The sequence below is a fragment of the Osmerus mordax genome, chromosome 25, assembly GCF_038355195.1.
Source record: "Osmerus mordax isolate fOsmMor3 chromosome 25, fOsmMor3.pri, whole genome shotgun sequence".
NCBI lineage: Eukaryota > Metazoa > Chordata > Actinopteri > Osmeriformes > Osmeridae > Osmerus > Osmerus mordax.
The window spans coordinates 5,588,741-5,601,910 of NC_090074.1; the positions used below are offsets into that span (position 1 = coordinate 5,588,741).

The 13,170-nt window shown below is 51.4% G+C and overlaps 1 protein-coding gene and 1 pseudogene across 1 annotated transcript; both read left to right on the plus strand.

The window, feature by feature from the left end:
* Positions 1 to 919: 919 nt before the first annotated feature.
* Positions 920 to 7,324, plus strand: LOC136933329 (protein phosphatase 3 catalytic subunit alpha-like; annotated as a pseudogene).
* A 2,550-nt stretch (positions 7,325 to 9,874) lies between these two features.
* Positions 9,875 to 13,160, plus strand: ecscr (endothelial cell surface expressed chemotaxis and apoptosis regulator). Its single transcript, XM_067228686.1, has 9 exons — positions 9,875 to 10,015; positions 10,711 to 10,800; positions 11,016 to 11,135; positions 11,288 to 11,350; positions 11,531 to 11,638; positions 11,818 to 11,943; positions 12,621 to 12,716; positions 12,946 to 13,007; positions 13,090 to 13,160. Exons 1-8 carry the CDS (start codon positions 9,958 to 9,960, stop codon positions 12,975 to 12,977), a joined length of 693 nt encoding a protein of 230 aa, XP_067084787.1. The 5' UTR covers positions 9,875 to 9,957; the 3' UTR covers positions 12,978 to 13,007; positions 13,090 to 13,160.
* The last annotated feature ends 10 nt before the right edge of the window (positions 13,161 to 13,170 follow it).

Sequence of the window (13,170 nt, forward strand, 5' to 3'; positions counted from 1 at the left end):
GTGGAGTGACACCAGGATCAGGATGAACTTGCCCTAGAAACTTCCTCCGCCTCAAAAAGGGACAAGATGAAGCGATACTAAACAGACTACTTCCCGAGAGGAAAAAAAAAAAGTATGCTCAAATCAAATTTAAAAAGATCTAATTAGAGCTGGAAGACATGAATGAAGACCCTTTTATTTGATTGGATCTTTTTCTACACAACTGGAAGTGCATTTAAAACCTAGCGAATATGTATATTCCCGTGCTTATCGACGACTTGAAAACATACAAGCACTCGTGCTGTGTATCAAAAGCAACATCAAATATGCATTCCATATTTATGAAAAGACACAAGTATATATATTTTTGTTGGGGGCGTTGCTTTTGCACGGGGGGCGTGGTTCTCTCTTCGGGAGACGAGGTGGATGAGGAGGAGAAGGTTCCGGAGTGTCTGTGCGGCGTGGGCAGGGGGTGTGGGAGGGGGGGGGGGGGCCTGCTCGCGGACAGCACGCGCTCGGCTCTCGGCTCCGCCATCCATCCCACCCCCCACCCCCCCCCTCCCCATCCCCCCAGGGGGCTCCGCAACGCGCTGTTGCTATGACAACCCACTCCTCCAGCCCCCAAACTGGAGCGAGCGATATGGAGAGGGATCTGTGGAGGAGAGGGAGAGGGAGTGGGTGTGTGTGTAGGGGGGACGTGGGGACGTGGGGACGGGGGGTTAATGTTGTCAAGCAGGCCGCCTTGTTAACGGTTTTTGCTTCGAAGGAAGTGGGAATGTACCAATCCTGCCCCGTTTCCTGCCTCGACGTAACACGCCTACGGAGCTAGCCCGCGGGCAGGGATGGTGTGTGTGTGTGTTTAAATGTTTTACATTGTTCCGTTTTGGGAATCGTGCAGGAAAGATCGTCCTGTCCTGGGCTATGATGTAGGTTGCTGTGAATGTGGCGAGGACATAACCAGTCTCCCGTGTTTGCCCTCTCCGTCCGCAGCTATCCAGCTGTATGCGAGTTCCTGCAGAACAATAATTTATTATCAGTCATCCGGGCGCATGAAGCACAAGATGCTGGGTATGTACTGTCCATCTGTCTGTCTTTTCTCTCTCTCTCTCTCTCTCTCTCTCTCTCTCTCTCTCTCTCTCTCTCTCTCTCTCTCTCTCTCTCTCTCTCTGTCTCTCTATATGTATATCTCTCTCCCCCTCTATCTCCCTTAATCTGCATTTTTCTCTCTCCTTATCTAAACCAGCCTGTGTTTCTCTATCTCTCGTTGCCCTGTACACATAATGTAGATTCCTCCTTGTGCGTTTGCAGTCTCAAAGCCTACCTCTGTCTCTCCCTCTCATCCTCTGACGCCATTCCAGCTACCGGATGTACCGCAAGAGTCAAACCACCGGCTTCCCCTCCCTCATCACCATTTTCTCCGCGCCAAACTACCTGGACGTGTACAACAACAAAGGTCAGTGGGTGACACGGCGGAACGTTCCGGGACGCGTTAGGGTCGGGCACACGCCCATTCCCACCGGCCCGCCAGCAACGTGGACGCGCCGCCTCGGGCGTCCCGCGTGCTCCTCTCACGGAGGGTCGAGGCGATAGAAGCGGATCGTCCAAGGGCTATGTGTGTCCACTCCCAGGGAAATGGAGAGGAAGAGTGGAGGAGGGAGTCAGGTGGCTGAGCGGTTAGGGAATCGGGCTAGTAATCAGAAGGTTGCCGGTTCGATTCCCCGCTCTGCGAAATGACGTTGTGTCCTTGGGGCAAGGCACTTCACCCTACTTGCCTCGGGGGGAATGTCCCTGTACTTACTGTAAGTCGCTCTGGATAAGAGCGTCTGCTAAATGACTAAATGTGAATGTAAAGTGTGGTCGTTATCCTGTAGTTACTGTCAGCTCGGAGGGTTTCAAAGACAATTCCCCCCCCCCCCCCCCCCCCCCACACACCCCCACTCCCAGTCGTGGCTTCACAGGAGCTTCTTTGGTGTTTTTAAATTCAGGAGATTTTTTATGTCAGCCACAGAAGCTACTTCCACCACTGTGTTGCGCAGCTGTTCTGATGAACTGCATTTCGTGCGGTTCCGCGCAGCTGTGGCAAGTAATTTAAAAGACACTTGGTTAAGTACCAAGCGTTAAAACGCCTCAATACAGTGTGTAGGGTTTGTGTGTGTGTGTGTGTGCTGCAGAAAAAAATGGGGTGTCTGTTGCGAGTGCGCACACATCTGTGCGTGTGCGCGCGTGCGTGTGAGTGAACATACATCCATGCGCGTGTGCCAGTGACCTGCTCCCGCTCTGCCCCCCCCCCCCCCCCCCCTCTCACCCCCCCAGCTGCTGTCCTGAAGTACGAGAACAACGTCATGAACATCCGGCAATTCAACTGCTCCCCTCACCCCTACTGGCTGCCCAACTTCATGGACGTCTTCACCTGGTCTCTGCCCTTCGTCGGAGAGAAAGGTACGCCCCCCCCCCCTCGGGTCCGGTTCCCTTCCTGTGTACCTCACCGCGTGTGCGCACGTGTCGCTGCCGCAGAGCCGCCTGAGCGTACGGCGTGTCGGTGAGCTGGCATCCCGAGTGTTCGCGGGCACACACAGAGGCACACTGGGGTTCTGCCAGACCATGTTCTAGATGTTTCCCTGCTCCAGCACACCCGAATGAATGGGTCGTTATCCAGCTCTGTGGAAGCCGGGTAACGACCCATTCATTTGAATCAGGTGTGCCGGAGCAGGGAAACATCTAAAACATGCAGGACAGCGGCCCCTGAGGACCAGGGCTGCCCACCCCTGTACTAGGGGTGTTTAAAAGTGAAATATACAGTAGCACACCCAAGCAAAACACAGCGCGCCAAAACCGGTGTAGCTCACGAGCGACTTTCTCACCTCACGCCCCCCCCCCCCCCCCTTTCCCCCCCTTCCCCCCCCCCACAGTGACAGAGATGCTGGTGAACGTCCTGAGCATCTGCTCCGACGACGAGCTGATGAACGACGTGACGAGGAGGAGATCTTTGACGGTGAGTGCCCCCGCGAGCGAGGGGGGACGACCCTCACCCTGACCTCACCTCACCATGGCTGTAACCTGCACAGTCGGCCATGTCCCCGACCAACAAGGGCAACTACGAGCCGGTCTCGATATGTCGGCCGTCCTGTATGGATTATTACTATTACTAGTTTGTGAGAAGTATTCGTGTGATTAGTGTTACTTGACAGGGTCCCACCTAGTACCGTCAGGTTTTTTTCCGAGGGTTTCCTCCAGGTGGCAGTACTGCAGTAGCCTGATGGTGATGTCGTCACGGTGTAACTGTTTGTTTACAGCCAACGCGGCGGCGGCGCGGAAGGAGGTGATCAGGAACAAGATCCGCGCCATCGGGAAGATGGCAAAGATGTTCCAAGTGCTGCGGTGGGTGGACTCTCCTCCTCCCCTCCTCCTCCCCTCCTCTCCTCCTCTCCTCCCCTACTCTCCTCCTCTCCTCTCCACGTCCCTCTCCTCCCCTCCTCTCCTCCTCTCCTCCCCTCCTCTCCTCATCTCCTCCCCTACTCTCCTCCCTCTCCTCTCCACGTCCCTCTCCTCCCCTCCTCTCCTCCTCTCCTCCCCTCCTCTCCTCCTCTCCTCCCCTACTCTCCTCCTCTCCTCTCCACGTCCCTCTCCTCCCCTCCTCCTCCTCTCCTCCCCTCCTCTCCTCCTCTCCTCCCCTACTCTCCTCCTCTCCTCCTCTCCTCTCCACGTCCCTCTCCTCCCCTCCTCTCCCTGTTCCTACCCTCCTCTCCCTGTTCCTCTCCTCCCCCCCCCCCCCCCCTCCACTCCTCTCCACTTCCCTCTTCTCTCACACGACGGGTGCTCCGAACTGTCGACAGCCCGACAGATCCGGGCAGCCTGATCCCTCGCGCCGAACGACTGTCAGCTCCGACGACGTGAAACCCCCCCCCCCCCCCTCGCCTCGTCACGGCCGGACCTCCTCCAGGCGGTTGGCCTCCCGGGGGGAGGGGGGGGGGGGGCCCTCTCCGGCTGACCTCTGACCTGTGTGCGGCGCGCTGTGTGTGCCTTGCAGGGAGGAGAGCGAGAATGTGCTGACGCTGAAGGGGTTGACACCGACTGGGATGCTGCCCAGCGGGGTGCTGTCTGGGGGCAAGCAGACCCTGCAGAGCGGTGAGGACCGGGCTGTTTCCTAGCTCCCTCTCTCCCCTCCCCTGGTCCATTCCCCCTGGTCCCGTTCGCCCCCGTCCGTCTCCCTCTCGCTGTTGTCGAGAGACTCGATGCCGTAGTCTCTCTCCCCCCCCCCCTCTCTCTCTCTCTCTGTTTTTCCTCATGTCCTTCTCTCTCCCCTCTGTCTCTCCTTTTCTCTCTCTTAACGGTCTTTGTTCACGTACCACCTCTCTTTCTGTCTCTCTTTGGCCCGCTCTCTCTTTTTCTTTCTCTGTCCCTCCTTTTCTCTAACTATGTTCATGTCCCCCCTCTCTGACTGTCTCTCTCTCTCTCTCTCTCTCTCTTCCTCTCGTTCTCTCTTTGTTCACGTACTTCTCACTCTCTCCTACTCTTCTCCTTTCTCTCTCTAACTGTCTTTGCTCACGTCCCTCTCCCTCTGTGTCTCTCTCTCCCTCTGTGTCTCTCTCTCCCTCTGTGTCTCTCTCTCCCTCTGTGTCTATCTCTCCTTCTGTGTCTCTCTCTCCTTCTGTGTCTTTCTCTCCTTCCGTGTCTCTCTCTCCCTCTGTGTCTCTCTCTCCCTCTGTGTCTCTCTCTCCATCTGTGTCTCTCTCTCCTTCTGTGTCTCTCTCTCCCTCTGTGTCTCTCTCTCCCTCTGTGTCTCTCTCGCCCTCTGTGTCTCTCTCTCTGTGTCTCTCTCTCCCTCTGTGTCTCTCTCTCCTTTGTGTCTCTCTCTCCCTCTGTGTCTCTCTCTCCCTCTGTCTCTCTCTCCCTCTGTGTCTCTCTCTCCTTTGTGTCTCTCTCTCCCTCTGTGTCTCTCTCTCCCTCTGTCTCTCTCTCCCTCTGTGTCTCTCTCCCTCTGTGTCTCTCTCGCCCTCCTCCCGTTGACCGTTTCCCTCCCGCCCTCTCTCCGTCTTGTTTCGGTTGTGTCTTTTCCCCGTCCTCTCCGTCGTCGATCCGTGTCCCTCCTCTGGTCCCAGTGTGTCAGGCCGGGGCTGGGTAGGTAGGCAGCTCTGTGTAGGTTCTGAAGGTCACTTGGCCCCCCCCCCCCCCCCCCCCCCCCCTCTTTGCCACAACACCCGAGGAGACATCCCGAGTCCGATCCAGCAGTCCAACCACAGGGTGGGGGGTCAGGTCGGGGCCTGGGGTCCGCCAGAATCTACTGCCCAGCCCGGCTATCCGTGTTTGTGTGTTTGTCCCCCTTTGTGGTTTGTTGCTTTCGTTGCACCCCTCCGAGCCTGCCTGTCATTGGTCGTCGTGCGTCCCGACGCTCGTCCTCCGTTGGTCCGTCGCCGCCGCCGCGCCAACGCTCCCTCAAGACGGCCTGGAGCAGCCAGGCCCCCCCCCCCACCCCACCCCCGCCCCGGGGCTGCACTCTGCATTCTGCATGGCTTGGTCAGGAGTAACCCGCTCCCCTCCTCTTTCCCCCCTCCCCCCCAGCCACCGTCGAGGCCATCGAAGCGATCGAGCCAGAGCCCGAGGACGGAGAAGGTAACCCCCCCCCCCCCCAAACCCCACCCCCCCGACCCCGCCCCCTTCTCCACAGTGGGGGCACTTTGCACTGGGTCTACCCTCGGTGACCACGACAGGCCGTTTTGGAAGTTTGTCCTTAGCCTGCCGTCGAGGGACGGCACTTTACTTTGCAGCACCGTGTGCCAAAACATAATAGACACCCGTATCATCTGATACATATCACCACGAGCTGTATTCCATCAGGATTGTACATACATGATAAACCGAGTCTATGCATATGAAAGTCCTGAGTTGGAACACAAGTATCATGTCACGGGAAGTTTAAAGTGCTAGCAATAATGTATGCCTACTAAATAGTCATGTTGGCCTCGATAAGTCATTCAAAGCCTGCAAAGTGAGGTGCTCCCTAGATATGCATGACGGCCTTCAAAGACGATCCCACGGACGGGCATGATTCTTTTCTTTGACGTTTTTTGTTGTCGGGGGCTCGGCTGAAACGGCGCCCCCGTCTGGTGTGGAGATGCACTGCATGCGGTGAGAGCAGGGGACCAGGCGAGAGAGTTCACATGACGTATGCATCACGGAGCCGACTTAACGTGGCCATCGGCGTGACGAGACATCTGTCCCAGTCTGACGTGGTTCCCCAGCACCCCCCCCACCCCCCCCTCTCGCCAAAACGCATTTATCCCCAATGGCCTAAGAATGTCTCACGGTGCAGCATTTTCACAGCTGCATAGTACATCATTAGAGGGGTCGGTGCCTGGGTCTGAAAATGGACACGAACTATCAGGACTGGCAGGACAGATGTTATGCCACGTCGATGGTGGCAGGACTGCTTCAAGATGCATAATTCGTGCCAGTGCTATCAGGGCGGGTGTCACGACGGTGGGTTTGGTTACTAATTGATTGGGTCCAGTTGACATTGTTCAGATTGTGCTCAGATGGGTTCGAGTTATATTGAAAGATATCACTTCAAAATATTTGTCAAACCTTGTATATCAGTTTGGTGTGATTGTATGCGGAGTTTAGTGACTGACGTATCTAAAGGCAAGTACACATACTGTACCACTGTACAGTGTACTACTGTGTACAGTATACTACTGTACATATGACTTTCAAACACTATGGCTTCCACAGATGTTTTAACGTGTAACTTTGTCTCCGTGTATCCTCTCTCTTTCTCGCTCTCCCTCTCTCTCTTTCTCACTCTCTCCCTCTCTCCCACTCTCTCGCTCTTGCTCTCTCTCTCTCTCTCCCTGACACTCTTTCCTTTTTATACACTTTTGTTTCATTGACTCTTTTTTCCCCATTATCTGTCACTCGTTCTCTGCTCTTGCTCCGTGGCTACTTCTCTCTCCCCCCCAACTCTCACCCCCTCAATCTCAAAATGACCCCTCTCTCCCCCCTCACTGTCGCTGTACACCCCCCCCCTCTCTCTTTGGAATTCCCTCCCTCTCTCTTTCCTCTGCTCTTCCTCTCTCTCCCTCCCCCTCTCTCCGTCCGCCTCCCTCCTCCTCCTCCCCCTTCGCCCGACCCGGACCCCCCCCCCCCCCAGCCATCCGAGGCTTCTCTCCCCAGCACAAGATCAACAGCTTCGCGGAGGCTAAGGGCCTCGACCGCATCAACGAGCGCATGCCGCCGCGCCGCGACGGCGTCAACCACGTGGGTCAGTCCATGGGCAAGATGAACATGTCCGAAGCCAACGGCACGGACGACGACAGCGACATCCAGTGATCCCGCCCTCCCCCCAACAGCCGACGTCCAATGACCCGCCCTCCCCCCCAACAGCAACGTCCAATGACCCGCCCTCCCCCCAACAGCCGACGTCCAATGACCCGCCCTCCCCCTCAACAGCCGACGTCCAATGACCCGCCCTCCCCCCCAACAGCCGACGTCCAATGACCCGCCCTCCCCCCCAACAGCCAACGTCCAATGACCCGCCCTCCCCCCCAACAGCAACGTCCAATGACCCGCCCTCCCCCCCCAACAGCAACGTCCAATGACCCCGCCCTCCCCCCCAACAGCAACGTCCAATGCCCCCCTCCCTCCCCTGAGTCCGTGCCACAGCCGAATCCAGCGGCCACACATCGCCACAACCTGACATCAGGCCTCCGAATATAGACGCGACAAAACGACACAAACTCACAGCCAGCAACACGGCACCCGCAACTGCCTTCCCCGATGCTCCAACATCCAATTTCATTAAACGCTTCCAAGCGTCCAAAATGTTATAAAGGTCAGGCGGTTTATTTTTCTGGAACTGGGCTCCCAGGGGCGAGGGTGTAGTTAGCTGAGAGGGAGGGGAGGGGGGGAGGGAGGGAGGGGGGAGTGTGGTTTCCACTCCTCTCTGGGAAGGGTTGGTGGTTAGGGAGGTTAAAAAGTCCATCGGGCTACGGGGGAACCGGATTGGCTGAATGGATGTGGTCCCGAGGGCATGTCGATCGGTTCCCTCTCCCTCCGTCCAATCCCAGGCCGAGTGGGCGGGGCTCTCGATTGCCACTCCATCTTTCAAAGGTCTGACTGAACACACTGCAGTTCAGTATCCATGCAGCACCCCATTTGACTATTTTGACGACCAGAGTTTCACTCACGTATGCATTTCCTACTAAAACGACCCTGCTACTCCACCCCGTTGTGTTCCTCGTCGCCACGGCGAAATTGACAAAAAGACAACATCCTGTTTGTAAGAGAGGACATTTTGAAAAGAGAAAAACTTGTGCATTTTGCTACTCGCGATGCAATCTCACCCCCCCCCCCCCCCCCCCACCCCCCGCCGATGGCGTTTCTTTCTTGGGTTTCTGTCGGGGTTTAGATGCCGTGGGTCTGCAGGGAATGGGGGGCGGGGGGGGGGGGGGGGGCAGCGTGCTCACAGGGGCCTGGCTGGGGCTTCTCCATCAATGCCACGGTACAACAACAAGCCGCAGACCAAGCTCTGGGTTCTACTCACTGTCACCCCCTACCTGATTGTTTTTCTCACCTGCCTGTAACTACTGAGAGAGAATGCACATAGTAATTCAACTCTGCCGATGCAGTCCAAAAAAAAATCAAAATACATACAAAAAAAAAAATACAGATCTATATATATATATATATATATATATAAAATATATATGATAATTATAATGATGGACAATATGAAGACAATGATTTTTAAACAGCATCTAAGGTATGGAACGCATCAATGCATGCAATTAAGTTCCTTATTGATATGTGAAATTATAATGTGATGTGTTTCAATATAGTAGACTTGAATTATTTCCCTCTTCAAATTATATTTGTAAAGTTCGCTTTTTATATATATAATTTTCATTCTGGTTTGCTTTGATTTCTTTTGGACCTTTTTTTTATTATTTTTATTTCATTTTTGTTACTGTTGATTTTATTTTTCTATTGTTTTGCTGTACAGGCACAGATGTTTTTTGTATGGTATGTAACCTTCCGTTTATTTCTGTTCTGTTGGTGTACAGAAGTTGTTCAATAGTGTGAATGAACTTATAACTCAGTGAAAAGCAACATTCAGGCTGCCAAAGCATGATCGCATGGTTTGTTCAAATGTAAACAAATTGGACACGCAAGAAAACCTTGCGTCTCACTTTTAAAAGGAAAAAAAATATATTCTAATTATATTTATTGATGATATTCTTATTCTTATTCTTACAATTAAGCTTACGATTCTTTTTTCGTTTCACTTTGATCCTTGTTTGGTCTATACGTGCATTATTTCGAAGAAGGAATTTCATGGATTTTAACTTGTGACAAATTTTTCTTGTAATTAGCTTTGAAACTAAGTTTTGGCATTTGACTTCCTAAACGATACACACATTGTAAGCATGCCCTATGGGACAAATCACTTTTTTTACTCTTGAATAAAATATGCATGAACCAATAGTGTGGCTGCAAGTATCTGATTAATCATCATGAAAACTATATTTACATAATATCACACACCTACCTACATGAAGATGAGGATATAGCCAGTAGTTATATAGAATGGCCTGAAGGTTTGTCTTTATGTGTGTGTGGGTGTGTGAACTTCATGGTCAGCTACACTGTTTTTCAAAGGAGTTCCTTACTCCCTCACAGTCAACCTGACCCCAAACGGTGGGCACACAGTTTCCACTCCATCTGTTTCCTTACATTCTTCCACAGGAAGCTCTGGGGAAGACCATGGAAAAGACCACGACGACCACTCCCATTTCACACCGCAACAATGGCACTATCTCCCTCTCCGCCCCCCCCCCCCCCTCTCTCTCTCTCTCTCAAATGAACCTAAACCATAGCTTCACACAGACACATGCACCCAATCAATACGAGCTAGTATACACATGCACAGTAGGCGGTATACGCAGAAGAAGTTAAGAGACCAGAAGTTGCGTGGATTTGGACATGGGTCTGTTCCTCCATCCCTACAGTGTGCTGGCTGTTCTGTTCCTCAGCCCAGCAGGTAAGTTCTGGCGACACAGACCCTCTGAAGCAGGCTGGCGAGGGATCAGATGTTTCTTTAAATAGACGTTCCTTTATGTTCCTTCAAAGTAATTTTTTTATTTTTTTTTGCTTCTATGTTTCTCATTCTATTTAGCCGGGGGGGGGGGGGGGGGGGGGGGGGAGTATTCTGTGTCTTTAGTCATCTTCCTAAGAAAGACTTAACCCTTGTGCTGCCTTCGGGTCACATGACCCAAAGGTTCATAACGAACCATTGTTGTGTTTACCCAATACAAAAACAAATACAAATAATTTCCTTTTAACCTTCGCAATGTGGGGGGTCTGAGACAGCCCAACGGTTAAAAGAAAATGCTTCACTTTGTTTTTGTATGCGGTTAAGTTGTCGCAATACGACGGTGGGTCACAATGACTGATGGGTCAGAATGACCCGAAGATAACACAAGGGTTAATGGCTACTCAATGCATTAACACAGCACTGTTCTACGTTTTAATGTAGAATCTGATGGAACGACCTCTAATGGCACATGAGCAATGAATGTCTGCTTGTTTGTAGAGGCTACAGTAGGCTTTAACTTCATGACCTAGAGAAGCCAGTCAAATGCAGGGCTAGGGTCTAATGATTTTTAACAGCTTCTCAGAACGACATCATCTTCTGGGTATACAGAAATATAATAATCAAATACTCAACTGTTACAGCCTCAGCCCAAAGTGGCATGAATCAGACCGACCGTACAGACATCCTGAAGGGTGGGTCCACAACAGCCACTGTGTCTGGGACCTATTCTGGTGAGTGTCTCTGTTTAGAAGTATATGTCAGGGTTGGAATAATCCCACTCCTTTTTGTTGTTAACACCGATTATTTCAGTTTCCATTCCTTTGTATCCAGAAAGGAATACAATACAATGGGATAACCAAAGGTTAACAAGTGAATGCAAAGGTCCATCCAGGAAAATGTCATTCACATGCTTAAATGTAAAGATAGTCTTTGTTTCAACCCACAGTGGCTTCAACTACACCATCACCAGACAGTGCTACTTCTCTGGGTCAGGTTATAAGCACAACAACAGCCTCTCAAAGGACTAGTCTGACACCATCTCAAACCTACACCCTCTCTGTGTTAGGTAGATGCGGTCTTTGGGATCTTTATTTGCCATTTTGTGGCACACAAATCATTTTGGGGGGATGGTGACAAATTATTGCCAAACCCTCTAAGGCATGGGGCCAAAGATTTTGGGCAAATTCATACGTTCACAGTTGTATTCTTTTTCTCCAGGGACCGGTCTAATCACAGAAACTTCCAGAGTGGCAGCTTTTTATTACTCATCAACCTCGCTAGGTAATGAAGTTGGCTTTCCTTTCTTTTCTTCGTGTCTATTCTGATCTGGTAAACCTCACAATCAAGCACACCCTAACAGCAAATCATTGTCAAGAGTTTCGAGGTAATAATTAACAATATATCAGAAATCCTTCAAACCGCAATATACCGCATATAACAGATGTTGTATAAACCTGACAGGAAGCACCAGCAGTGTAAGTTCCACATCGCAGGCGACAACATCTCAGACACCGACACCCTCGCCGGAGAAACCCGCCACCACCTCCAACACCTCAGCCCCAGCGCAAGGTAAAACACCTCGTCCCTGCGCGCATTTGACCAGCTAACACACTCGTTTTCGGCGACCCTCTCCATAAATTCGGCTCCAACGCCGTTCCTCTCTGGGGAAAAATCCTCGTTTTCGCGTGAAAGGTTTGGCTGACCGTTTGGGTGACTGTTTGGATGATTGTTGGCTTCTCCGGTCTCAGGGTCGCCAGCTGCACCAGCAGAGTGTTGCCCCCCCACTGTCACCTCCCCTGATGGAGCTCCACACACACAGACGGATGTGCAGCCCACACAGCCCCACAACAACAACCTAACCATGGTGGCCTTCGGTACGACCAGGATGTGGATGATAGTTACTACTAGCGATGATGATAGCTGCTGCACTGTCCTATGTACTATAGAAGTACTATGTACATACTGTATAGTGTGCACTATAGAATTTGCTACACAGCACTATACACTATTGTAAATGAGATGTTGTTGTTGTGCTGTGGTTGATTAACTGAGATGAAGTGTTTCGGTTCACCGTGACTTAAATTGTGAGCTACTGTAATTGAGATGTCATTGTTGCACTGTGGTATTCTTTTGGTGTTCACCGTGCCTCGTAGCTGAGATGTGGTTACATTGCAAAGTAACGCGTAAACCCAGATCGTTCCTTGAACCTGACAAACCAAAATACCCTTTCGACCTATGCACTTCTGATGCTTGATCTTCTGCCGCACTTTTTCTATACGCCGTCGGTATGTGGCTTTGGTGGAAAGTGTCGGCTAGTGATGACGGTGAGCATGTTAAGGATTGTGATGGAAGCGGTGAAGATGGTGATGAGGGAAATGAGCGTGTTAGGGAGGGTTACGATCATGTCTGAAGTGGAGAGGAAGATGATAGGGACGGTAAAGAGCACGCTAGCAATGAGGATGATGATGGTTGTGGTGGAGGCGGTGGTGAAGAGGAGGATGATAATGATCATGTTGATAACCTCTCACGGGCCTGTCCTCTCCCCCCATAGGTATGATGAGCTTCATCCTGATACTAATTGTAATCACGGTGATTTTAGTTACGGCCGTCAACCTCAAAGGGCGATGCAGCACCCCCAAGGATGATGGTAAATAGATGTTTCTTGAAAGTAGAAGGAACTAATGTTTACACTTCCCATGTTCTACGTCTTGGTGACAATTGTGTGCTGTTAAATGTATTTTTTTTTTATATCCAATCATAAACAAGTAGTTAACTGGTATGCTATTAGACATCCGGCAACTTGTTGATACTATCATGCGTTTAAATCAATAATCCAAAAAAGCATGTTGTAAAAAGTTAGGTTTCTCTCTATGCAGAACTAACAACAAACAAGCTATTTGACAGGTAAAAAGAACAGCGATTCCATGGTGTCTGAAAGGTAAGCATTCTCTATTTGCAGAGTGGAAATGAACGTTTACCCCTGTGCACAGTATGTCTGTAATACGTCTATTTTATTAAAGCAACACCACAACCAATGGAGAAAAAGAGAGCATCACTTTAGTCTCTATAAAGACGATCAACGCTGAAACAGGTACGGTTGT

Excerpts from the sequence above, each read along its gene's own strand:
- ecscr (XM_067228686.1), top strand. The coding sequence starts at position 9,958 with ATGGGTCTGTTCCTCCATCCCTACAGTGTGCTGGCTGTTCTGTTCCTC. Across the intron at positions 10,801-11,015 it reads TGTGTCTGGGACCTATTCTG|TGGCTTCAACTACACCATCA; the intron begins GTGAGTGTCTCT and ends TTCAACCCACAG. Across the intron at positions 11,639-11,817 it reads CACCTCAGCCCCAGCGCAAG|GGTCGCCAGCTGCACCAGCA; the intron begins GTAAAACACCTC and ends CTCCGGTCTCAG.